We start from the raw sequence: 25,535 nt of genomic DNA, 5'->3' as shown, positions 1-25,535 counted from the left end.
GGCGGTATCGGCTGTGCCGCGCCAGGCACCACTCTTCAGCTCCGGCTCACCCGAGTCCTCCACTCAGTCGCCGACGCAAGCTTTGGTGGTGGTCTGGCCGTCGATGACGGCTGCCATGTCCTCGCTGTCGGCGTGGAGCTCTCTCACTGCACCGCAGCCTCGTTTGGTGGTGGCATCGGCGTCTCGTCGTCTGCCACTCGCGTCGACCTCTACGGCGCAACCATTTCCGAGTCTGCCGCCTGCGAGTGGGGCGGCGGTTCGGGCGTCGTCGATGGCAGCCTGGCCGCCTATGGCGGCGCATGGCGTGGCTCGTGGATCGGCGATGCAAACGGCCTGCCGTGCGCTGGCGCGCCTCCGGCCGCCTACGGCGCGGGCATCGGCATTGTCGCCGGTGCCCTTGAGCTGAGCGGCGTCACCGTCGCCGACAACATCATCGCCGCCGACATCCTCGGCGTCGCCACTGCTTTCGGTGCCGGCGTCGGTGTCAACTCATCGGCTGCAAGCGCCAACATGACCCATTGCACAGTGGTGGGTAACGTGCTTGTGAGCTCCGCATCGGCCTCGTCGTCTGATGTGTTCGGTGCTGGCCTCGGCGTCGGTGCCGGCGGCCTTGCCCTTGCCACCAACGCCAGCTTTGTCCACAACACCGTTTCCGGCGCTGGTGCGGGAGGCGGTGCCGCGGTCTCGGGAGCCGGATCGCGGCTGGAGCTCCATGCTTCGCGCTTTTCGCGCTGTGCCGCCCCGCGCGGCGGTGGCGTCGCCGCCACCAGCCGCGGTCTCCTTGTTGGCAGCGCCCTGGAGCTTGACGACGGCATCGGCTACATTACCGCCGGTGGTCTGCTCTGCGCAGATGCCGGCTCGTGCAACCTTGACCGGACCACAGTTGTCCGGAACAACGGCAGCTGTGCTGTCTGGCTGGGTGGCTCGGGCAGTCTGGACTTTGCCGATCTCGATGTGCTCGACGCGGCCGAACGCGGTGTGTGCGTTGCTGATACCGCTGCTGCCTCCTTAGTTCGCGGCTCGGTCGCACGCTCCGCCGCCGAGGGCGTGCATGTCAGCGGCGGCGCGCGCCTGACGTCCACCGCCGCCACCGTGGTGACCGATAATGCGCTTGCCGGTATCCGGATTGTCGGCCCGGTGACGACCGCCATCCTCAATGCCACCGTCGTCTCGTCCAACCACGAGTCTGGTGTGCTCGTCGAGGCTGGGGCGAGTCTCCGCCTCGACGAAGGCGCTCAGGTCCTCGCCAATGCCGCCCACGGCATCCGTGTCGCCGACACCAGCTCGCTGGTCGAGGCCGACAACACGCTCATCCGCGCCAACAACGTTGGTCGCGGAAGCTCCGGGGGTGGCGTTAGTGTCGCCGCCGGTGCCGTCGCTGTCCTACACGCCTCGGTCGTCCTCTCCGACAACGAGGCTGACATTGGCGGCAACGTCGCTGTCACCGACGCTGGCTCGCGCCTTGATCTCCTTGGTGCGTCGCTCCTGGTCGGCCGCGCCTCCTTTGGCGGCTCGCTGGCCTGCTCCGACTCGGGTGTGCTCGTTGCCGCCGGGGCGGTCGTCGCCGACTCGGTCGCGGCTGGCTCGGGCGGCGGCGTCGGTCTCGATGGTTGCGCCTCGGCGTACATCTCGCAAATCACCGTCCGCAACTGCTCTGCGGCGCACAATGGCGGTGCATTGGCTGCGGTCAACGGCTCGGTCCTCGTTTTCTCGGCCTCTCAGGCCAACGACTGCTCGGCTGCCGCCACTGGCGGTGGTCTGTACCTGGCGTCGGCTGCCAATGCGACGCTTACCAGCAGCCAGGTCCTCTCGTGTGTCGCGAGCACCGATGGCGGCGGCATCGCTGTCGTTGACGCCCACGTCACTGCCTTGGACCTGTTTGTCTCGCACTGCGACGCAGCCGCTCGCGGAGGCGGTCTCTTTGGCCTCCGCGAGACGTCCTCGGCCTGGACCGACGTCACCGTTGTCTCCAGCTCGGCGGCACTCGGCGGCGGCATGGCTTGGTCTCACTCGCGCGCCGTCATCGTCCGCGCCAACGTCTCATCCTGTGCCGCTACTTTGCATGGTGGTGGCGTCTGGATCGAGGACGCCGCCTCGGGTGTTCAGCCAATCCTCGACGCGGCGCTGCTCGAGAACAACGTCGCTGCCGGTTACGGTGGCGGTCTTGGTGCCGGCGACGGCGGTCGAGTCGCGCTCACTTCCGCGACATCCATCGTCACCTCGCGCGCCGTCAACGGCGGGTGCATCGGTCTCGCCGCGGCCAACGTCTCGGCCTCTGACTCGACTCTATCGGAGTGTTTGGCGTCAAGTGCCGGTGGCGGCTTCTGGGTTGGTACCGCAGGCCGCCTGGATGGGCTCCGCCTCGTCGCTTCGGACTGCCTTGCATCCGGAAGTGGCGGTGGTGGCTGGATTGCTGATGCCGGCGTGGCCGATCTCGCCGACTCGGACCTTGTCCGCTGCGTCGCTGCCGACTCGGGCGGTGGCCTTGCTGCTGTTGCAGGCTCGGCTGTCACTCTCTCGGCTGCGACCGAGCTCGTCAACTGTACCGCCGGTGGTTCCGGAGGCGGCGTCGCTGCCCTTGGTGCCACACTTTTCGTATCCAATGCCCACATCCGTGGTTGCTCCGCGAGCAACGACGGCGGCGCTGCCGCTGCCCACGGCCTCTCAGCCTCGCTCTTCCTCAAAGCTGTGCAACTGACGAGCAACACCGCTAGCTATGGTGGCGGTGTCTCGGCTGACTACGATGGTGTCTTTACCTTGACCGATGTCACCGCCCTCGCCGATGTTGCGCTCGTCACGGGCGGGAGCCTCTACGTTCGTGGAGGTGGAAGCGGTCTTGTCCAGCGGTCATCGCTCGTCGATGCGTCAGTCGTCGGCTCTGGGGCCGGTGGCTGTGGCCGCGTCGAGAACGGAAGTCTCACCCTCGTTGCTGCTGTTCTCCGCGGATGCTCCGCTGGCGACGGCGGTGCTCTCTGGGCCAGCGGTCCGGCCGCTAAGCTCGTTGTCAACGACACCCTCGTCGACACCTGCACCGCCGCCCAGGATGCCGGTGGCATCGGCGTCGGTGCGGGCGCCGACGTGGTCGTCACCGCTACCAACGTCACCAGCTGTATCGCAGGTCGCGACGGTGGCGGTATGCTTGTCAGCGGTGACGGCCTGTCGTCGGTGGCGCGCCTGTCTGTCGCCACCTCGCGGCTGATCGCCAACCAAGCTGTCCGCCGCGGCGCAGGCCTTGCGGTCTGGGCTGCGGCAAACGCTACCTGCGACGCGCTTGTCTCAGACTCGGTCTTTGACTCGAACGCTTGCGCAGGTGATGGCGGTGGCGCCAGCGCGCACGGTGCCGGCGCCCGCGCTGTCTTTACCGACGTCGCCATGGCGCTGGATACTGCGGCGAGCTCGGGTGGTGGCGTGTACGTCGCACACGGCGGCAATCTGCATCTCATCACCTGTCTCCTCTCCAACCATACCGCGTCGAGCTATGGCGGTGCGGTTCACGTTGCGCCTGTCGGTAACGTCACTGTCACCCACTCGATCATTGACGCCGGGCTCGCGGGCCTCGACGGCGGTTGCGTCTCCAGCGCTTCGCAAGCTGGCCTCTGGCTTGACTCCTCGCAGCTGACGCGTTGCTCAGCTGGCCGCGATGGGGGTGGATTTGTCGCCTCGGCCGTTGCCGCCGTCAACCTGCTCGACACGCTTGTTAGCGACTCGACCGCCGCCCGCCATGGTGGTGGCGGGTACGTCATGCCGGCTGCATCAGCAGTCGCGACCCAGCTACGGGTAATCACTTCAGTCGCGCTTACCGGCCATGGTGGAGGCATCGGCGTTGGCGCAGGTGGCGAGCTCGACCTCGTCTCGTCATCGATCGCTGCTTGCACTGCTGCTGGGCCTGCCAGTAACGGTGGTGGCCTCAGCATCGTCTCCGGCAGTGTGCGCGCGCTCGGCCTCAACGTCTCGCTCTCTGTCGCCAGCAACGGTGACGGTGGCGGCGTGTGGGCCACCAACGCAAGCTCGGTCTTTGAGCGCTCGACCTTTGTCGCCTGCTCTGCCGCAAAGGCTGGTGGCGGCCTCGCATACACGCTTCCGTCGAGCGACAACCTCCTTACTCGGGTTCTGGTCGACAGCTGCACTGCGGCCGGCGTCGGCGGCGGCATCGCCGCCCACGACTCGGTCGTCGTCTACGTCATCGACACCGTGATCACGTCGAGCACAGCCAGCTCTGCTGGTGGTGGCTTGCACCTGGCCAACGCGGCGTCGGTTACCCTGGCCCGTGTTGCGGTCGCTGGCAACACCGCTGGCGGCGCCGGTGGTGGCGCCGCTGTTGTCACCGCTGGTAGCCTTCGGCTCGAGGACGGCTCGCAGCTTACCCGCAACATGGCCACCAATGGTGGCGGGCTGTGGATCAGCTCCGACTCGCTGTGCGTCGTCACCGCCGCCAGCCTCGCGGCCAACAACGCGACGGCAGTCGGTGGTGGCCTTTACGTCAACGGCTCGGCCATCGCCCACGTTGTGAACGGCTCTGTGGTTACCGGCAACGCCGCGAACGACGGTGGTGGCCTCGGTGTCGATGCCGGGTGGCTTGACGCCAACGACTCGAGTGTCACCGCAAACTATGCTGCCAACGACGGCGGAGGCTTCTGGGTTGGCGCTTCCGGCCGCTTGGTCATGGCAGCGGCTGCGCTCGCCGAGAACACCGCCGCTCGCGATGGTGGTGGGCTCGCCGCGGCCGCCGGCGGCGACGCCAAGCTCGTCAGTGTTACTCTCGACCGATGCTCCGCCGCACGACATGGCGGTGGGTTGAGCATCACTGGTTCCGCAGCCATCGCCTCGCTCCTCGCCACCACAGCCACCAATTGCTCTGCCGCCGCCCATGGCGGAGGACTCTCGGTTACCTCGGCCGCGACCGTCACCCTAACCAGCTCGCACATTAACTCGTGCACTGCTGTCGACGGCGGTGGACTCGCTGTGGCAGATGCTGACGCTCGGCTTACCCTCATCGCCTCGCTCGTCTCGCACTGTGAGGCCGCGGCCTCTGGTGGTGGACTCTGGCTTGGCCCGGCCTCGCTTGGTAGCCTCCAGGCAAGCCGGATTGCCCATTGCACAGCCTTCATTCACGGCGGCGGGAGCATGGTCTCGGGCGCGAGTGCCGGCCTGGTTGGTCTGGACTCGTACTGGGACGGCAACATGGCGGTGCTCGGCTCCGGCGGCGGCGCTGCTGCCGATGCCGGTGGCCAGTTCAACGGCACCCGGCTTCAGTTTGCCGCCAACGTCGCAGCGTCGGGCGCAGGCGGCGGTGTCTTTGCCGCCAACGCCTCGCGCTGTGACCTCGACGACTGCCTCCTCGCCAACAACACTGCATGGCTGTATGGCGGTGGCATCGGGCTCGGCAGCGACGGCAGACTGGCCCTCCATGCCTCGGAGCTCCTCAACAACTCGGCAATCGCTCCCGCCTCGGCCTTTGGTGGCGGCCTCGGTCTCGCTGGGCCAGGCTCTTCGGCTGTGGTCACAAGTTCGCTCCTCGCTGACAACTCGGCAATCGACGGTGGTTGCATCGGCGTTGATGCCTCAGCGGTCTCCCCGGGCTCGTTTACGCTCATAGACTCGCAGCTGGTTGCCGGCTTTGCGTTGCGGGATGGCGGCGGCTTGTGGTGTGCCCAGTGCGACGCCTCGGTTGTCCTTGTCCGCGTCTCTGTGGCCAACGCCACCGCAGGCCGCGATGGTGGCGGCATGCTCTTTACCCGCACGGGCTCCAGTGGCGCAGCCTCAGTCGTGTCCGGCTCCATCGCCTCGTGCTCCGCCGCGAACGGCGCGGGTGGCCTCGCCGCCACCGCCGCCGCAAACGTCTCGCTCTCGGCCGGTCTCGTCCTCCGTCACTTGGTCGCCGCCTCGGCCGGCGCCGGTGGCATCGGTGTGTGGGACGCCGCCTTGGTGGCTTCGGATCTCCACATCGAGTCGTGCACCGCCGCAGGTGGTGGCGCAGGTGGCGGCCTGCTTGTCTCGGGCTCGGCTGCGAGCGTCCAGCTCGCCCGTGTTCTCGTCGAGTCATGCGCCGCCTCGGCCGCTGACGGTGGTGGGCTCTGGGCTGCCAACTCTGGTCGTCTCGCGGCCGCAGACCTTACGGTTGTCTCGTGCTCTGCCGCAGGCTCCGGCGGCGGGCTCGGCGCTGGCTCATCCGGCGTCGTGGACGTTCGCCGCGCGCACCTCTCGCACTGCTTTGCCGCACTCGATGGCGGTGGGCTCGGCTGCCTTGGTGATGCCCACTGTGCGTTCGACTCGGTCATCGTCTCCCACGGAACCGCAGGCCGGATCGGCGGTGGTGCTGCTGCTGCCACCGGTGGCATGCTGGTCGGCGCCAACGTCACGGTCGTCTTTTCCAACGCCACCCTCTCGGGTGGCGGGCTTGCCGCCTCAAACGGCAACATCTCGCTGACCAACTCGACGATTGCGGACAATGTCGCCAGCTGCATTGGTGCAGGCCTCGCCGCTGGAGGCGGCGGTGTTTGGGTCGAGGCCTCGCTTGTCTCGCTCGACGCCGCAGTCATTGCGCGCAACCGTGCCCTAGGTGGCTCGGGTGGCGGCCTGCTGGCCTCGGCTGCAGGCGCTGAGGCCGACGTCGTTGTCACAGCCTCGAGTCTCGAGGCCAACACGGCCGATCGCGGCGGCGGTCTCTTTGCTCGTCATGCCACCAAGTTGCGGCTGGCCGGCTGCACCGTCGCCGCCAACATCGCCGCCGGTCCGGTCGCTTGCGGCAGTACCGCTGTAAGCATCACCGCCGTCGAGGCCACGGCCGCCGCAGCCGCGGCGCGCGCTAGCGACACGGTTGGCGGTGGCGGTGGGCTCTGGCTCGGTGGCGTCTCTGCCGGCGTCGTTATCGCCGACACCGTTCTCGAGCGCAACGTCGCATCAGGCTGTGGCGGAGGCGCGCTCATCTTCGATGCAGCCGTCCCGACGCTCACAGCCGTCACCTTCCGTGCCAACCTTGCGCTCTGCGGCGGCGGCCTTGCGCTGTGGCGCGGCGCCGACGTCACCATTGCCGGTGCGAGTGCCTTTGACGCCAATCGCGTCGGCGGCGTCGCTGGTGCCGGTGCGGGTGCTGGCGCCGGTGTCTGGATGTCCGAGCAGGCGAGGCTGATCATGGCGGCTGTCGATGTCCGTGGCAATGTTGCCGAGGGCAATTGCTCCGCCGGCGCTGCTGGAGGCGGTTTTGCTGTCTTCAACGGCTCGGTCGCCATCCTCAGCAACCTCATCGTTGCCAACAATTCTGTCTCGGTTGCCGGTCCGGCCTCCAGCCCGGATCTTCGCGGAATCGGCCTCGGTGCCGGTGCATGGATTGAGGGTGCAGGCGCCGAGCTGGTGGCCTCGGGCGTCGCATGGCTCGACAACTCCGCCGGTTCGTCGCTTGCTCTGGGCTACGGCGGAGGCATTGGCCTCGGCCCGCTCGGTAACCTCACGCTGGCCGCGAGCTCGTCGGTCGTCGGCAACTCGGCGTCTGGCGACGGTGGAGGGCTCTACGTCTCGGCGAACGCGCACGCGCTCGTCCACGACTCGACCATCACTGCTGATACCGCCAGCGCCCGTGGTGGCGGTGCCGCCGTCTTTGGCGAGCTCCGCCTCGACCGCAGCGCCCGCATCGCACACTGCGTCGCCCTCTCTGGTCATGGCGGCTGTGTCTACATTGGCGCTCCTGGCTCCTTGCTCACCACCAACTCGTCGCTCGTTGGTTGCTCTGCTAGTGACGGCGGTGGATGCGTCGCCAACGTCGGTGGATCGCTCGCGCTCGCAGGCACTCTCCTCGCCGAGTGCGAGGCGACCAGCGGCGACGGTGGCTGCATCTACGCCGCGTTTGCCAACCTCACCCTCGAGGATGTCCACTTTGATGCTTGCTCCGCGCCAAGTGGCCGTGGCGGAGCCGTTGGCCTCGGCGAGCTCGCTCTCGTCGACATGACCCGCGTCCTCCTCACCGCCAACTCGGCGCTCTCGGGTGGTGGCGGCGTGTTTGTCGGCCGCGACGCGTCGGTCCGCGCTGTTGGTGGCAGAGCCGCTCGCAACGTCGTCAGCTGCGGCGTCGGCGGTGCCTGGCTCGTTACCAACGGCTCGGCCGTCCTCGACACCAGTCTCTGGGAGTTTAACACGGCCAATGGCTCGGCGTCGTGCGCCGGCGAGTGGGCTGCAGAGCCGTGGATTGGCTCGGGTGGTGGGCTCGCCGCTATCGGCGCTGCCACCTCGCTCGACATCTCCGACTCGTCCTGCGTCGCTGGTCTCGCCGATGCCTATGGTGGTGGTGTCTTTGTTGCTCACGGCACTCAAGTCTCTCTCACCCGCACCAACATCTCGGCCTCGTACGCTGGTCTCTCGGGTGGTGCGCTGGGCGTCTGGCACGCCTCGCCGCGCATTGCCTCGTCCAAGCTCGCCGACTGCATCGCTGCCCGCGACGGCGGTGGGCTCTTTGTTTTGGGCGAGAACGCAGCTCCAGTCTTCTCGAGTCTGCTCATCTCGGCATGCGAGGCCGGTCTCGACGGTGGCGGCCTCGCCGCTGTCCTTTCGTCGCTCACCCGCCTCGACTCGGACTCGGTCATCGACAGCTGCCGCGCTGGCCGGCTCGGTGGCGGTGTGTGTGTACGCGCCGCTGGCTCGGTCGTCGTGCGCGACACTGTCATCACGGGCTGCACCGCAGCGTCGGACGGAGGTGGGCTCGCAGTCTCTGGCCTGGCCTCGCAGCTCAATCTCACAGCCGCAGTCGTCTCTTCTTGCGTCTCGGCTGGTGACGGTGGCGGCCTTGCCTCTGTTGACGCCGGCCGCTTCGCCGCGGTCGACGTTGTGGTCCGCGACTCGGTCGCCGCGCGCGACGGTGGCTGCGCCGCAGTCCGCGACTCTGGCGTTCTCGTCGCCTCGGACTATCTCTTTGAAAAGTGTGAGGCTGCCCGCTCCGGCGGCGGACTCTGCGGTGACCGATCCGCACAGCTGGTCCTCGCCTCCGGCCGGCTTGTCGCAAACCGCGCAGTGGCCGGGAACGGTGGTGGCCTAAGCGTCGCGCTTGGCTCTGTGGTTGAGAGCGACGAGCTGGTCGTCTTCAACTGCTCAGCTGCTACCGCCTCGGGCGGTGGCGCCAGCGTCGTCACCGGTGCCCGGCTCACCGCCCAAGACCTCCGGATTGAAGCCTCGGACGCAGCAGTCGACGGTGGCGGGCTGCTGGCTGGCTCGGGCGCCCAGGTCGTCCTGGCCAACGTGAGCGCCATCGCCAACATCGCCGGCCGCTCGGGCGGCGGGCTCGCCTCGCAGTCGGGCGCGCAAATGGTGGTCTCGGTCTGTGTGGTCGAGGCCAACACTGCGGGTGCCGGCTCGGGCGGAGGCGTCTTTGGTCAAAACGCGGTCTTCAACGCTTCCGGACTGGCAGTGGTCCGCAATGTCGCCACCACCGGCTCGGGCGGCGGCATCGGCCTCGAGGCTATGGTCACATTTGACGTCAACCAGGTCGTCGCCTCGTCCAACGAGGCCAACTCGACCGGTGGTGGGCTCTCGATCGCTGCCGCAGACCGGGTCGTTCTCGCAGACGTCGAGCTCGGGACCAACACTGCTGGCTACGCCGGCGGTGGCTTTTATTTTGCCGACGTCGCCTTTTCGGCCATCACCGGCTTTGTCGTCGCTGACAACTCGGCTGGCAGCCTCGGTGGTGGCGGCTACGTTGGCTCGTCCAACGCGCTTGTCACCAACTCGACGGTGGTCCGCAACACCGCCGGCGATCGCGGCGGCGGCATCTACCTCCGCGACGGCGGCGAGCTGGTCATGGACTCGGTCGAGCTCCACGACAATGCCGCTGGCTCCGAGGGTGGCGGCGTCTTCCTCTCCTCGCTCTCGGTCTCGCGCATCATCGCCGCTTCCATCGTTTCCAACACTGGTGGCGCCCGTGGCGGTGGCGTCATGTGCGAGGCCTCGGCGGTGCTTGAAGTCCACACCTCACGGGTGGCGGCCAACACAGCCGCCACCCGAGGCGCCGGTATTGCTGTCGTCAGCTCGGCCTCGACCCTCCTCAGGTCCTCGATCGTCTCCTCCAACGTTGTGACCGACGCTGGTGGCTCTGGTGGTGGCGTCTACGCCGACTCGGGTGCGCTTGTTGAGCTCGTTGGCTCCATCGCTGTCGGCAACAACGCGTCTCTCGGCGCGGGTGTCGCCGTCGATGGCGCCAAGGCTGTTGTCAACGGCTCCTACCTGTGGGGCAACCTGGGCCGCGATGCCTGCGGCGGCCTGGAGGTCGTCGACAGCGTCCTCGAGCTCCATGCCCTGCCCGACGCCTCCGGCCTCGCTACTCGTGCCCTCCTCGCAGATGAACTCTCTGCTGCGCTTCACGGTGCGTCGCCCAACGCGCTGGCTGCCGTCGAGGCCGCATCACTCGTCGACGGCAACGTGGGCGGGCCGGTCGGAGTTTGGGACGAGACCATCGTCGGCTTCAACGTCGCCAACGTCGGCAACGGCGGTGGCATTTGTGCCGTCCGGTCTGCCTCGGTTATCCGCCACCTTGTCGCCCTCGGCAACGACGCACTCGCCGCGTCGGCCGGAGGCATCTTTGTCGCCAATGGCACTCTTGACGGTGCTGATCTACTGCTCGCCAACAACTCTGCCGCGCTTGACGGCGGCGGTGGCATCGCGACCGGCGCCTCTCTCGATGGCTCTTTCCGCACGCTCCGGGCCTGGCACAACGTGGCCGGTCGCTCCGGTGGCGGGCTGCAGGTCAGTGGCCCCGGTGTGGTGCGCGTCGCCAACTCGCGCCTTGAGAGCAACACGGCGGTGACCGGCTCAGGCGGCGGCCTCGCGGTCGACGACGCTCTGCCGATGGTCATCTCGACCACCCTCCGAGCCAACGAGGCCCGGGTCGGCTTTGGCGGCGGCGCCCATTTCTCGGCAGGCCCTGCTCCGTACACTCTTGTCGGCTGCACTGTCGACGCCAATGTGGCCCTCTCCGGCGGTGGTCTGGCGTTCCGCGACTCTGCTGTGGTAGTGACCGTCGATGCCAGTAGCCTCGATGCCAACACCGCGCTAGACTCGGGCGGCGGTCTATATGCTGCGAGCGCACTCTTCGGGGCACCAACCTGACCGCCACCCACAACCTGGCGGTCGCCGGCTCGGGCGGCGGTCTGTACGCCATCTCGTCGACGCTGGACATGCTCGACTCGCACCTCGCTGCCAACGCCGCTTATATGAGCGGCGGCGGCGCGTTCCTCGCCTCGGGTGTGGCGGGCAGCTACCATGTCTCTCGCTCGACGCTGGAGGCCAACGCTGTCGCCGCCGGCTCGGGCGGCGGAGCCTACGTTGCCGCCGACGTTGTTGCCACCTTTGCCGACTCGATCGTGCGGACAAACGTAGTTAGCGGTGACGGCGGTGGGCTCTACGCCAACGCCTCGTCGCCCCGGGTAGAGCGCACCCTCATCGCCAGCAACAATGCGTCGGGCTACGGTGGCGGCTTTGCCGGTTTCGGCTCGGCGGCTGTCTTTGTCGACTTGACTACCTCGGGCAACTCGGCGGAGCTGAACGGTGGCGGCTGGGCACTGCTGAGCGCCAGTGCTCCGGTGCTGAGCGGGCGGAACGTGGTTGCGGCCAACGCGGCTGTCGCCGGCGGCGGCGTCTTCCTCGCCGCCTCGTCGGTCCTCTCGGCCTCGCTTGTCGAGATCGGCAACAACACCGCGTCTGCTTTTGGCGCCGGCTTTATGGCCGAGACCAACGCCTCGGTTGTCCTTGTCTCGTCGCAGATTGTCGGCAACGCTGCTGCGAGCTATGGCGGTGGAGGTATCGTCGACGACGGCTATCTCTCGCTGAGCGACGTTTCGGTCATTGGCAACACCGCTGCAACCTACGGCGGTGGGCTTGTCGGCCGCATCTCAGTCGTTGCCGTCCACGCCTCGGTCGTCACTCGGAACGGCGCCGCGGCCGGCAGCGGTGGCGGCGTCCACGTCGTCTCGTCGCGCCTGGTCGTTCTCGACTCTGAGGTCACGCTCAACACTGCCAGCGCGAGCGGCGGCGGTGTCTTCCTCGCCACCGATGTCTACACCGCGCTCAACACCACAATTATCGCCGGCAACTCGGCCCACGCCGGTGGTGGGGTGTACGCGCTCAACTCGACTGCGTCGGTCCTTGGCTTTTCGGTCATCCGCGACAACATCGCAGCGGCCTCGGGTGGTGGCCTCTACTACGACGAGGCTGAGACCCAGCTGGTGGCCACGGTTGTCGAGGCCAACACCGCCATCGGCATCGGTGGCGGCATTGTGCTCACCGGCGGATCGGACCCGGTAGTCCAGGATGCGGTGCTCGCACGGAACACGGCGGCGTACGGCGGCGGCTTCGGCATCTCAGACGAGGCTCATCCAATCCTTGTCCGCACCACCGTCGTCCTCAACGTCGGTCTCATCGACGGCGGCGGCGCGTACGTCTCGGACGCAGGCATCGCCGAGTTCCCCTTCTCCACCTTTGCCAACAACACCGCGGTGGCCGGCAGCGGCGGCGGCATCGTCGTCGCCACCGGCTCCAACCTTGTCCTCGACGACACCAGGATCGAGTACAACAAGGCCGGCGCCTCGGGCGGTGGCCTCCACGTCGTCGACGGCTCGCTCAACATGTCGCGCTCAATCTTTGTCGGCAACTCGGCCGGCGATCGCGGTGGCGCCGTCTCGGCCCTCGGCATGATTTACTCGCAGCTGGTCGACCTTGTCTTTGACGGCAACTCTGCTGGCTACCACGGCGGTGCGGTCTTCCTTAACTCGTCGAGCAACGCCCGTGTCCTCCGCACCGTTCTCTCGGGCAACGAGGCGGCCACCGGCCTCGGCGGTGCCATCATGGCCTTCAACGTCACCGACGTCGAGCTCGACGCGGTCACCATGACCGGCAACACCGCCGACGGCGCTGGCGGCATCTTTGTGAACGGCCGCGCCCTGGTGGTACTCCGCAGTCAGCTCACCGCCAACACCGCACGCGCTGGATCGGGCGGCGCTGTCGTGGTCGCCGGCAAGTCGTTTGCCGTCTTTACCGCAGTCACCGTCGAAGACAACGTAGCGTTGGCCAACGGCGGCGCGCTAAGCTTCGAGACCCAGGCCCAGGTCCGGTTCGAGGACTCGGTGGTGAGCGGAAACAGCGCCGGGCAGGACGGCGGGGCGGTGTCGACCATCGCTGGCGCCGTCTCGACCTTTGTCTCGTGTACGCTCTCGCGGAACATCGCCCAGCGTGCAGCAGGTGTCACCATCCGCTCCGCCGAGTCCCTCCTCCTCAACTCGACCGTCGAGGCCAACACCGCGACAACGCTCGGTGGCGGTGTGTACATGGAGGACTCGAAGCTCACGCTGAGGTGGTCCAACTTTTCGGCCAACGCCGCCGTGACCAACGGCGGCGGCCTGTGGATGACCAGCTCGGTCTTTGACGGCTCCGACTCGGCCTTTGTGGCCAACTCGGCCGGCGGGGTCGGCGGCGGCATCGCTGCCTACGCCTCGCAGATCTCCCTTGCTGACGCCACCTTTAACGCCAACCGTGCCTCGCAGTTTGGCGGCTGCCTCTTTGGCGAGACACTGCACAACTCGACCTTCAAGGACTCGGTCTACTCCAGGAACGTCGCCCGCTCTGGCGGGTGCATGTACACCTTTAACGGGCGCTCAACGCACTTTTCCAACTCGCTCTTTGAGGCCAACGCCGTCGTCTCGCCTGACACTGCACGCGGCGGCGCGCTCTACGCTGAGCGCGACGAAGATCTTCATGTCACCGATGTGATCCTCCGCGGCAACTCGGGTGCGTCCGGTGGTGGCGTCTTTTGGCAGAGCGTGGTGTCGGCGAGCATTCTCCGGGTCACTGCCGAGGACAACTTGGTGGCTGTCCTCCCGTCGACCGGCGCCGGCCTCCAGCTCTCGGGCTGCTCCAACGTCAGTGTCCACGACGTCACCGCGCTCCGCAACTCGGCCGCCAACAACGGCGGCGGCATGGCGTTTGAGCAGGTCACCGATGTCACCATCTCGAACTGTGTGCTTGAGGGCAACACCGCCATCGCCGGTTCGGGCTCGGCGCTCTTCTCCACGCTCAACTCGCGCCGGCTCCAGGTGGTCAATGTGAGCGTGACCGGCAACACGGCCGCGCTCGCTGCCGTCCACATCGAGTCCTCGTTTGACTTTGTTCTCGCACACTCGGTCCTCTCCGGTAACCTGGAGGGCTCGCTGAGTGTGAGTTCCTCCACTGGTGCGAGCATCCACGACCTGATCGTGACCCAGGTGACCGGCGGTGAGCGGCCGGCGGTCTACGTCCGTGACAGCACAGGCGTCGAGTTTACCCGGCTCAACGTCACCGACATCAACACGGTGGTGGTCGGCGCCGCGGTGATGGTCGACGACACACCGCCATCGGCGTCGCGGGCAGCCACGGCCGAGGCCCTGGCAGGTGACAACCTGCCGACAGTCCTCTTCACCTCTTGTGCCTTTGAGCGCAATGTGGCCGGCGAAGGCGGTGCGGTCTCGCTCCGCTACGCCAACACTCGCTGGTCGCGGTGCAGGTTCGCCTCCAACCGGGCGCTCTCCATCGGCGGCGCCATCTCGGCGCGGGCCTCGATCGTCGGCACAAACCTGGTCACCGACTCGGTCTTCCTCGTCAACTCGGCCCAGGTCGGCGGCGCGCTCTTTGCCGGTGGAAGCTCAGTGCTCAAGGTGACCAACTCGCTGTTCGAGAGCAACGTCGGAGGCGACCTCGGCGGCGTGGTGGCCACGTCACGGACCGCGAGCCCGCGGCTGGAGGACTGCGTCTTCCGGCTCAACTCGGCGCCGCAGGGTGGCGTCGTCTCGTCGGACCAGAGCGGCCACGCCTTTGTGGTCGGCGGCGAGATTGTCGACAACGTCGGCGCCTTTGGCGGCGTGGTGTACACCAAGGACGCCGGCCAGGTCACGCTGCAGAGCGTACTGCGGCTCTCGCGAAACACAGCCGAAGCCGGTGGCGTCACCTACTCGTTTGGCGCGTCGGGCGTCCACATTCTGGACTGCGTCATCGAGGCCAACTCGGTCGACGACGCCGGACAAGGCGGCGTTGTTTTCGCCACCATCTCGTCGACGGTGGAAATTGTGCGGACGACGCTGACTCGGAACGTGGCCGACACCGGCGGCGCGGTCTATGCCACCTCGACCTCGTCCGTCAGCATTGTCGACTCGCTCCTCACCCTCAACTCGGCGCGGCAGACGCTCGACCAGGGCGGCGGTGCGGTGTCAATCGACCAGGGCGGGACTGTGGTCATCGAACGCGGCGTCGTTTCGCGCAACGACGCGCTCGACGGCGGCGGCGTGTACATGCGGTTCGACTCTTTGCTTGTGGTCCGCGGCACCCGCATCGCCGACCACTTTGTGGCCGGCCAGGGCGCAGGCATCTACTGCCGGCATTCGGGCGGGCAGATCCGGCTAGAGGGCGCGACAATCGAGTCGTGCCAGGCCTCGGACGGTGGCGGAGTGTACTCGCTCTGCTCAACCTCGGTCGTCGGCGGCGTGTTCGCCTCAAACAAGGGCAACAACGGCGGCGCCCTGACGACTGCGTCGAACCCGGGCCAAATTGCAGTGAGCGGTGGCACCGAGTTCCGCGACAACGTGGCCGCCTTTGGCGGTGCCATCTACTTTCTGCCCAACTCGACCGGCCCGTCGGCGGCGCTGGTCACCGAAGGCCGGTTCGACTCCAACTCGGTGGACATCGCTGGCGGCTGCGTCTACTTTGAGTCAGCCTTCCCGGTGGTCGACCCGTGGTGCGTCGAGTGCTCCTACACCGGCAACGTGGCCGAAGGTTACGGTCCGGTCCAGGCCTCTGTTGTCTCCAAGATGTCGATGATCTCGCAGTGGCCGCAGCTGAAGGAAGCCAACGAGCGGTTCGGGTCGGTCATTGCGCTGCAGGACTACTTTGAGAACACCGTGACGCGGACAACCGAAGGCGACCGGCCAATCCAGGTCATCATCAAGGTCGTCTTTGACTTTGACGGCGACGGCACCTACTCGGAGTTTGAGGGCCTCGGCACTCCGCCAGCCGTTCTGCAGGGCACGGTCTCGGTGCCGGTCATCGAGGGCCTCGCCACCTTTGAGAACTTGCTCCTCAAGGTACTCGACCTCTCGCAGCCGTACACGCTGCAGTGGACCTCGATTCCCGAGACGACGACGCTGGTCAACGAGACGGTGCGGAGCACGTGCGGGCCAGGCTTTATCGTCGACCGCGACATTGCCGGCTTTATCATCTGCATCCGCTGTCCGTACGGAACCTTTAACCGGCGGGCAGGCAGTATCACCTGCTTGCCGTGCCCGATCGGTGGCCTCTGCGCCGGTGGTGACGACGTAGGCTCGACGCCGGGCTTCTACGAGATCACCGACCCGAACGAAGAGGTCCCGGTCTTTAAGCGCTGCGGCATTCCGGGCGCGTGCTGTCCGACCCCGTCGGGGCTCGGCTTTTGCGCCGCCGGCTCGGCCCGGGTCTGTGGGCGCAACCGAGCCGGCGTGCTCTGTGCCGACTGCGCCGAGGGCTTCTTCCTGGTCTCCAACAAGTGCGTCAAGTGCGACGGGTACAACTGGCCGCTCATCATGCTGCTGCTCCTGCCTGCGCAGGCCTTTGTCATCATGACCCTAGCCAAGAAGCCCGGCAAGGGCGGTGGACTCATCAAGATTGTGCTGTACATGGCGCAGACGTGCCCACTCCTCATCGGGCCCATCTCGCCGTTCTTCAACATTTTCTCGGTCCTTCTCCTCTCGCCCGAGGTGCTCGAGCGGCTGGTGGTGGGCGAGCCGGACGAGAACTCGTCGTCGTCGTCGTGTCTGGCCCCGCTCTCCCCGCTGGAGAAGCAGATGGCGAGCCTGGTCATTCCGCTTGTCCTCTTTGCACTCCTCGGTGCCAACTTGCTCGTCCACCTAGTGCTCCGGATCGCCGGCGTCAAGTACTTTAAGCGGATGCGGCTGGACATGTACGTGGCGGGCGCGCTAGCCATTGCCGGCTTTTCGTACTCGACGCTGGCCAAGACCTCGCTGCAGCTCCTCAACTGCTTCCAAGTCGACGGCGAGCAGCGGCTGCAGGTGGCGCCGGACGTGCCGTGCTACCGTGGCGCGCACATTGTGCCGATGGTTCTCGCCATTGTCATTATTGTGCTGCTTGTCCTCCCGCTCCCGCCGATGCTCGCCGGCCTGCTGCGGTACTACCGCAACCGGATCCGCGACCCGCTGCGGCCGCTCGAGGCCAACGGCCTCCGCGACGCCGTTGTCACCCGCCGCTTCGGTGCGCTCTTTGGCGCCTACCGGCCGTCGGCCTACTTTTTCGAGGCCGTCGTCATCGGTCGACGAACGCTGATGACTGCGCTGTACGTGGCGTTCTTCCAGGATGGCCAGAACCGCCAGCTGGTGCTCATGATCGCGTGCTCGTTCCTTGTTATTATCCACATGGTGTACATGCCGTTTGTGGACACGGCGTCAAACCGGCTGGAGCTCTTCTCGCTGCTCGTCCTCACCCTCCTCGCCGCTCTCGGCGAGCCCGAGTCGGAGACCGAGGACGTGTTCTTCATCCAGTCGTTTGTTATCATGTCGTTCATCGGCTTCTTTGTCTTTGTCTACATCGGCGTCCTCCGCCGCGCGCTCAAGCTCTCGGACCTCACCTTCCGCGAGTTTGCAGCCGCAAAGCTCGCTGCCATCAAGAAGGCCCTGCGTCGGGCCGATGACGAAGGCTACTCGTCGTACCACTCGGACGTCGACGTGCTCGCCAAGTTTGCCGGCGCTCTCGACGAAGTCGAGGCCGAGTTCCTCCTCGAAGAGATGGCCGGCGAGCGCAAGCCGCACTGGTACGTCGCTGGCTCGGCCTCAGGCCTCCGCATCAGCGAGTCCATGTCAAGTATCGACTACAGCTCGAGCAGGACGAGCGCACTCGAGTCGAGCAGCGCCGAAAGCTCGAGCGGTAGCAGTGCCAGCTCGACCTCGGCCTCGAGCTCAGACTCGGCCTCGGCCTCGAGCTCAGACTCGGCTTCGGGTGCCGGTGTTGGGACAGTCGCCGGCAAGAACGCCACCTCACCCGCGGTTGCGCCTGCGCCGTCAGGAACAACCGAAGCTGACGATCCAGAGAGCTCGGCCTCGGTCTCAGCCTCGGTGACATCGATCATGTCGCGAGAGTCCGAGGTTGGCAAGGGCCTCCCGCGCTGGTCGCGCAACATGAGTGCCGGCCGGGCTCGACGCAACATCGACGACACCAGCTCGGGCTCGGGCTCGGGCTCGGGCTCGAGCTCGGACTCACACGCCTGGTCGTCGACTGCATCGGCCGACTCGCGGTCGGAGATCCACCGCGGGCACGGCCAGCTTGGCCGCGGTGCCTGCTCGGACTCGGGATCGGACTCGGACTCAGTATCGTCGGGCGCCGCACTTGCCAATCGCGTCGGCCATCTGCACTCGACCATGTCGTCAGTTGGCTCGCGGAGCGAAGCCGAGCGTGCTGCAGTGCGGCACGTCGGCAGCTCGTCAGCGTCGTCATCGTCAGACCAGACCTCGGCGCTCGTTGACACCGCAAACGACTCGGATCCGTGGTCAACGTCGGCCAGCTCGGCCATCTCGCGCAGCCATCATGCCCGCGCCGTCGCCGGCGGCGGGCGAGACCAAGACACGACCGTGTACTCGACCGCCACCGTCGACGAGACCGCCGACGAGACCACCGACAACACGGCACAGTTGTCGTCGGCGTCGATCGTCTCGATTGACTCGCGGCTGGACTGAGTAGCTAGCTACCTGTAAAGGCCAAGTGTCATACCACGTACGGGTGTGGGAGCATTGTCGGTAGCCAATCCCATGACAATAGCGCGTGCGATGTCGAGTCTGCCGTCAGGCATCCCTTCGCGGTTTCCCCATGCCTGCGAAAAACAAGTGATCTTGCGTCGACTGCCGTCCGACGCGACACCAGAGTGTTGGGGATGGCGATTACAGCCGACATGGGCAGTCGACTACGGATCCAGCCATAATGTTGTGGTCATCAGCACCAGCTACCACACAGAAAGTACACGCTATGTCGAAGCGCGCCGGTGCGGCGACGACGCCTTCGATCGTCTTAAACTGCTCTTGGTCGGCCACACATCATCCACCACGACGAGCAGTCGCCGCCCGAGCCGCGTCACCTCGTCCACCCGCGCGCGCACCACCTGCTGCATCTTCTCGACATTGCTGGTGGCGATGCATTGGTTGGTGGTAATGGATGGGATGATGGGTGAGGCGCGGGCGACGGCGCGGGAGTGTGCGAGCTCGACGCTGCTCCCGGGGAAGGGCCACGACACCATCATCGTTGTGGTTGAGAACAAGCGGCCACCGTGAGTCCACAGTATGCCCACCATCCGCCATCTCGTCTTCATCTACGCCCTCAAGCCACATTGGCCAGATCACCACCATCACCCGCCGACCAACCCGCCGACCAACCCGCCGACCAACCGACCCGACCGACCGCCTCGCCACCAGCACCTCGGTCCTTGCTGCTCTCCTCACCTCCGGCCCACACCTCACCTCTTCCCCGTACCCCCGTTCGACCGCACACACACACACACCTCCCGTCTTCACCCCCCCCCCCTCCCCTCTCCGCTGCTGCTTGTTCACCTGGCTGCGCTTGGTGGGCCGAGTCCGTTGAGAGGTGAACATGAATTTCACGTCGGGCAACTTGAATTTGGGAGGGGATGCTTACTCCCGGCAATCGGCTCAAAGCGCTCAATCTCTGCCTCTGCTGCCGCATGACGGGGAGATTGTGACTCGGGTGGTGCAGAGGAATGTGGTGGTGCCGGTGGAGGAGGCTGTGACAGAGGTACAGGCCGTGCCAAGAGTCGAGGACTCGGTCGAGGTGAGGAGCGTGCCGTACACGAGGCTGGTCGAGGTGGAGGAGATGATCGAGGAGGACGAAGAGTACATCGAGATGGAGGAGGTGACAAGGACCGTGACACGCATCGAGTGGGTGCCCAAGGAAGTCATCGAGACAATCGTCGAGTCGGTCCCGGTCAAGAAGACCCGCCGTGTCTCCCGCCCGGTCAAGCGAGTCAAGGAGGTTCACGAGACTGCACAGGTCTCCATCCCAGTCTCACGCCTCGTCGTCGACCAGATTCCGGTCACTCGCACTGTTACTCGCCTCGAGCACCGCACTCTCGACGAACCGCAGGCCTTCCGCCTCACCGCCGTTCCCATCAGTGCACCCACCCCGTCACACCCCTCTCCGTCACACCCCGCCCCGCCCTCCCACTCCCCGCTCCGCATCCAGCACACCGCTGCCACTCCATCGTCGCCATACGCTCCGGCCCGGACCCAAGCAGCAGCCTCGGTCGGCAGGCTTCCGACCTCAGACCATCGCCTCCTGGTCCACGTCTCACCGCCGCACGCTACCCAAGCCACCCGTGTCCCGTCATGGTCTCCACCGATTGTTGAGCGGCTGCCACCCACGCCGTCGCCGCAGCCCCGGACCGAGCCGACGCCGCCGTCGCGACCTTCTCCGTCGCCGCCGCCGGCATCGCCGGTCGACGCTCGCCGTGCCGAGCTCTTTTCGCGCTTCTCCTCGCCGCGCCTCGCCGTCCACCCGATCGGCCCGGGCGGGTCGACCAACAACGCGCGCCTTTACTCGCCTCCTCACCGGTAAACGTCGTGGATGCCGCCTAGCTCGGCAGCCGAGCCCACATACGCCTCGTACTCGTCGCCGCGATGGCCGACGTCAAGCACCACGCCTGCCGTCGACGCCGCATCCCACGCGTAGCTCGCACATGGCGCGAGCGCCGTCGCCGGGGTGAGCACCGTCTCGGCGAGCGAGGCGTACGTAGCATACAGCTCGGCATCCGCCTCCGGGAGCGGCCGGAGCTCCGCATCGGGCTCCGGGAACGGCTCGGGCGCGTCGATCCGCGACCGTGCCGTGTACTTTGCGCTCCGCGACGAGATCGAGGCATTGACCCGCATCCACCGCGAGACACCGCCAAGCCGCTCGATCGTCGACTTGCCGCCCGACGAGATGGCGCCCTTGGACCGCATAAACGGCGAGACGTAGATCGAGCGCTTATCCGGCTCGGCGGCCTTGCGCTTGCGCCGGAACAGGCCGCTCCGCCGCTTGCCCGCATCAGGCTCCTCACCGACCGCTGACGACCCAAAGTCCGACTCGTTGTACACCACCAGCTTGGCGTACGTCTGCAGGTGCTCGGTGAGCTGCGTCAGCTTGTAGCACTCATACGCATGATAGAACGAGTCGGCCGCCGCCGGCTCGAGCTGCAGACTCGCCCCGACCGCGTCGACCTGTGCCGCAACCTGGTCGTGCGCCGCCAGCCCGCGTGACCAAAACGCGGCCTCGTGCCGGATGCACTCGAGGAGCGACGGGAGGCTCGAGAGGTGCGCCGCGTCAGACGTCGGATGCAGCTTGAGCCGCGGCGCCACAAACCGCGGAATGACCTCGTTGTGCAGATAAAAGTCGGTTTCGAGCGCCCACAAGTGCTTCTTCTCCGGCAGCGGGACGTAGAGCCCAAGGAACAGGTTCGTCGCCTCCTGCTTCTCGGCATCGGTGAACGAGTTGGAGTAGTACCGCCGGATGGCGGTCATCATGTCGCGCGAGTACGACGACCATGTGTTGTTGCGGTACGTCGCCACCCGATGGTTCAGTTGCGAGCCGCCGTACTGCAGCGCAATGTGGTCGCCCATCTCCTCGTACATCAGCGTCACCGCGTCCATCAGCAGCGTGTCAAACTCAAGGTCCGGCGAGTCAGCCAGGCCGAGCGCAAACAGCTGGTGCCCGAGCACCACCTTGCCGAGCACAAACTGCGCCGCGTTAGTCCGGTCCAGCGAGTCGATGCAGTTCTGCCGCGCCACACCAACTTGCTCCAGCCCGAGCCTGTCCCGCCCGTACGCCGTGGCCTCGTACTCGAGCTCGGCCGCCATCACAGGGTTGCGCGCGAGCTCAGCCTCCACCCGCGCCGGCCGGTAGCCGGCGTGGAAGAACCCGGTCGTGGCCACAATGGCCTTGGCCCGCGCCGTGAGCTCGGCAATCACGTCCGAGTCCTTAGTCTTGGCCGACCGGTGCATGTCAAACGCATGGAACCGGATCCGGTGCTCCGGAGGAATAGCCTTGTTGAGCTTGGCCACTGCGTGCGCAAACTCGATGCCAATGATCTGCTCGCGCGGCACCTTCTCGCGCTGTTTCACCAAGTTGAGCACCAGCAGCGGCGAGCCGTACCGCCGATACAAATCCTCAAAGTGCAGCGCTGTGGCCGAGTACGCAGGATCCGGCGCGTGGAGCACAATCGGCGGCTTGGGCGTCACAATCGACTGCTCCTGCGACCAGTGGAGCGGAATCGAGCCGCGGAGCGTGACGTACGACGCGAACGAGCCCGAGTCAAAGTGCGCGCTCGCCATGTTGGCCACAATCTGCTCCGTCTCCACCTCGTTGGCCACCTTGCCGCGGTCAGAGACTCCGCGCTTGAGGTACCGCGTCCCAGCAAAGAACCGTGACCGCCGCGCAATGAGCGTCAGCACCAGCGGCGCGTCAAAGACCGTCACAATCCGCTGCCGGAAGAAGCCGTGCACCACAGGCAGGACCCAGTCCTTGCGAGTGAGGGCTGGCCACACGTCCTTGAGCAGGTACAGGTTCCAAATCCACGTCCGCTCGTCGGGCATCGACGCAAAAGGGTGCGGAAACGACGGCTCCGACGCTGCGTACCCGTCCGATGACGTCGTCCGCGGCTGCACCACGCCGGCGTTGAGCAGCGCCGTCCGCGAGTACGGATGCTTCATGTTGTACTGCAGCGAGTGCGAGAGGTCGTAGGTGTAAGAGAAGAAAAAGTCGTGGACGAGCTCGATCTTGGAGAAGATGGAGGTGTACCTGCCCTCGTCGAGCGAGTGGATGCGGACCGAGGGATGCGGAAGGTAGACGAGTTGAGTAGCGGCGATTTTGTAGATGCGATGCGGACCGATGTAGCCCACCACTTCCCTCTCTGTCACCACCACCATGTAATAACCCTCCAGAAACCTCACAAAGCCCAAAATACCCACACCGGAAACCACATGAGTAAGTCCGCCGGAAGCCTTATTTCCATCCGCCACCATTGCCAGCAACTCTTCCACTTCTTCTCCACCATATCCCGTCTCATCTTCAGCCAGTACCAGTTCCCTTGCTTCCATACGTTCGATCTTGAGCACTCGATGTTCACTTCCTTCTTCATCCCGCCCAACAACATAGTACCGCGACCGTGTCTCATACACCTCGAACTGAGTGAGCCCACCACACACCGGCGGGAGCCGGTACCGACTGCTGGGCCGAGGGCGTCGCATGGGGGGTGGGGTGGGGGGGGGGGGTGGGGGGGGGGGGGAGGAAGGGGGGGGGGGAGGAGGGGGGGGAGGGCGAGTGAGGTGGCTTGGTGGTCGTCACAAGACAGGAGACGGGCGTCAGCGAGTTGGCCGACTCTCGCCTGGTTGGTGGCTAGCCGGCCGACTCTCGCCTGGGCGACCAACGACCAAGGCTCGCCTTGTCGTCCGTCACCAAGACATCCATCCTCCCACCCACCAAACTACCGCACACACATCCCACAACACTTCCCTCACCTCACACACAACACCGTGCAAACGCTGGGCTGTTAAAAACTCAGATCCGCTCGTAGGCAACCTGGCACGGCTTGGGCCCGACAACAAGGCCGGTGTAGTCCTGCTCAGGGAAGGGATCGACGAGCTTGAGCTTGTACGACCGGAGCAGGACCGAGAAGATGGTCTTGATCTGGAGGTAGGCAAAGTTCTCGCCGAGGCACCCGTGGCGCCCGCCGCCAAAGCCGGCAAAGGCAAACCGGGCCTTCTTGTCCTCCTCGCGCGGCGGGAGGAACCGCGTCGGGTCGTACGTCTCGGCGTTGGTGAAGATCGACTCCACCCGGTGCGAGACCGGCGGCGAGACAAAGGCAAGGTCGCCCACCGGCACGGTGTAGCCCTTGACGCTGAACGCCTTCTTCACCTTGCGCATGACAAAGATGAGCGGCGGGCAGAGCCGGATGCCCTCCTTGATCGACACATGGAGCCGGTCCATCTTCTCGAGCACGTCATAGTTGAGCTCGTCGCCAAACTCGGCAATCATGGCCTGCTGCTCGTCGAGCACAGCCTGCAGGTGCTCCGTGTTGTCCACCGTCGAGTCCGACCGCAGCAGGTGCAGCAGCGTCGACGCCGACGAGTTGGACGACGTGTGCTGTCCGGCAAAGAGCAGCGAGATCATGAGCCCGGTCACCTCGCGGTCCGTCAGCGTCCGCCCGTCCTTGTACTGCGCGTTCATAAACTGGTCGAGCATGTCCGTGTAGATCTTGTCCGGGTTCGCCCGCCGCTCCTCCATGATCCCCGCAAACAGCTTGACCATCTCCTCGCGCGCCGCGTTCCGCGCACGGTGCGCAGGAATCGGGAGCTCAGGGAAGAAGAACGTGATCGGGAGGAGGCCCTCGTCAAGTGCCCGGAACAGCTCCGCAACCTGCTCAAACATGTGCTCGCGCACCTCGGGGCCCATCAGGCACCGCGACGCAGTCAGGATAATAAGCTCAGAGAAGACCTGGGCCAGGTCCACAGTCCCGGACTCGCCCCACTTGCCAAAGTACTGCCGCGCCTCCAGCACCATGTCGTCCACGTACGACCGCAGCACGTCAGACCGCAGCGCAGACGACATGAACTTGATCTGCTCAATCCGGATCGGCGTCGGCACATCGTACACAACACCCTTGCCGAAAATCGACACAGAGAACTTGTACACCTCGTTCTGCGACATGTCCGCATCCTTGCCCTTGAAAAACGGCTCAGATGCCTCCGGTCCCACAAGGAACGTCAGCCGCTGGTTCGCAACCTTGATGGTAAACACCTCGCCGTACCGCCGGTACGAGTCGAGCGCAAGCTGGTACGGGTTCTTCATAAACGCAAGAATAGGGCCCACAATAGGGAGCCCTGTAGACACAATCGGCGGCGCATTGGCAGGCTGTCCCCTCCCTTGTGAGTTTCCGCGCACACACACCCTGCCCCCCCCCCCCCCCCCTCCCCATCACCGCCTCGGCCTTCTTGATCACACGCCCGCGATCACCGCCACTTCAACGAAAAAGGTCGTAAAGGTAGGGCGCGCTCCTCACACACACACACACACACACACACACCCTGCCCCCAACCACCACCACCTCCTCCTCCACCCACCACCCCCATTCCCTACCGCAACCACCTCCCCCACTCCCTCCCGCTCCCTCCTTCCTGCCCTCCATTCCCTTCCCCCCCCCCCTCGCTCTCTCGTCACTCTGCAGGTGGATGCCGTGGATGGCTCGCCGCTGGTTTGGCCGCTCGACACCGCCACGTGGGGGGAAACGGGAGCAAGTGAGAATGGCGACAAGCCGGGCATGCTTAACATACGGTAAAGCCAATGAAGAGGACAAAGAGAAGAATGGCCGCAACAACCCCAATGACCACATACGGGTTGGACGCAAGCGTCAGCAATGTGTTCAGCATTGTCGAACGTGCCGAGGGGGGGAGAGGTGCCGTTGTGCCCGCCACCGCTACTGTCCTCGGCAAACGAAATCGTTTTCCCCCTCATCAATACCC

The 25,535-nt window shown here is 66.1% G+C and overlaps 4 protein-coding genes across 4 annotated transcripts in view; 2 read left to right on the top strand and 2 right to left on the bottom strand.

Moving 5' to 3' along the window:
* Nucleotides 1–18,713, top strand: part of AMSG_05345 (polymorphic outer membrane protein) — a gene marked incomplete at both ends in the record, with an annotated part of 37,155 nt that extends 18,442 nt beyond the window's left edge. Inside the window, 2 exons of the mRNA XM_013902598.1 lie at nucleotides 40–10,995; nucleotides 11,061–18,713. Of these exons, the coding sequence (XP_013758052.1) occupies nucleotides 40–10,995; nucleotides 11,061–18,713 (18,609 nt within the window). The remainder of the gene's footprint in view (nucleotides 1–39; nucleotides 10,996–11,060) is intronic.
* A 480-nt stretch (nucleotides 18,714–19,193) lies between these two features.
* AMSG_05344 (uncharacterized protein) lies at nucleotides 19,194–20,613 on the top strand (the record flags this gene model as incomplete). The annotated part of the gene is made up of 3 exons (XM_013902597.1): nucleotides 19,194–19,277; nucleotides 19,720–20,145; nucleotides 20,227–20,613. 3 exons carry the CDS (start codon nucleotides 19,194–19,196, stop codon nucleotides 20,596–20,598), a joined length of 882 nt encoding a protein of 293 aa, XP_013758051.1. The 3' UTR covers nucleotides 20,599–20,613.
* Nucleotide 20,614: 1 nt separating this feature from the next.
* Nucleotides 20,615–23,071, bottom strand: AMSG_05343 (SacI domain-containing protein; the record flags this gene model as incomplete). Its single annotated transcript, XM_013902596.1, has 3 exons — nucleotides 20,615–20,618; nucleotides 20,641–22,918; nucleotides 23,050–23,071. The coding sequence occupies 3 exons, from the start codon at nucleotides 23,069–23,071 to the stop codon at nucleotides 20,615–20,617; spliced, it is 2,304 nt and encodes a 767-aa protein (XP_013758050.1).
* A 478-nt stretch (nucleotides 23,072–23,549) lies between these two features.
* On the bottom strand, nucleotides 23,550–25,472 carry AMSG_05342 (cytochrome P450 monooxygenase CYP51G1). Its single transcript, XM_013902595.1, has 2 exons — nucleotides 25,347–25,472; nucleotides 23,550–24,927 (listed from the first exon to the last, which is right to left on the bottom strand). Exons 1-2 carry the CDS (start codon nucleotides 25,440–25,442, stop codon nucleotides 23,575–23,577), a joined length of 1,449 nt encoding a protein of 482 aa, XP_013758049.1. The 5' UTR covers nucleotides 25,443–25,472; the 3' UTR covers nucleotides 23,550–23,574.
* Between the last annotated feature and the right edge of the window lie 63 nt (nucleotides 25,473–25,535).

Source organism: Thecamonas trahens (genome assembly GCF_000142905.1).
Source record: "Thecamonas trahens ATCC 50062 unplaced genomic scaffold supercont1.22, whole genome shotgun sequence".
In the NCBI taxonomy this organism is placed as follows: domain Eukaryota; order Apusomonadida; family Apusomonadidae; genus Thecamonas; species Thecamonas trahens.
Note: the sequence above shows the minus strand (reverse complement) of the source record. Positions and strands in the feature narration are given on the sequence as shown.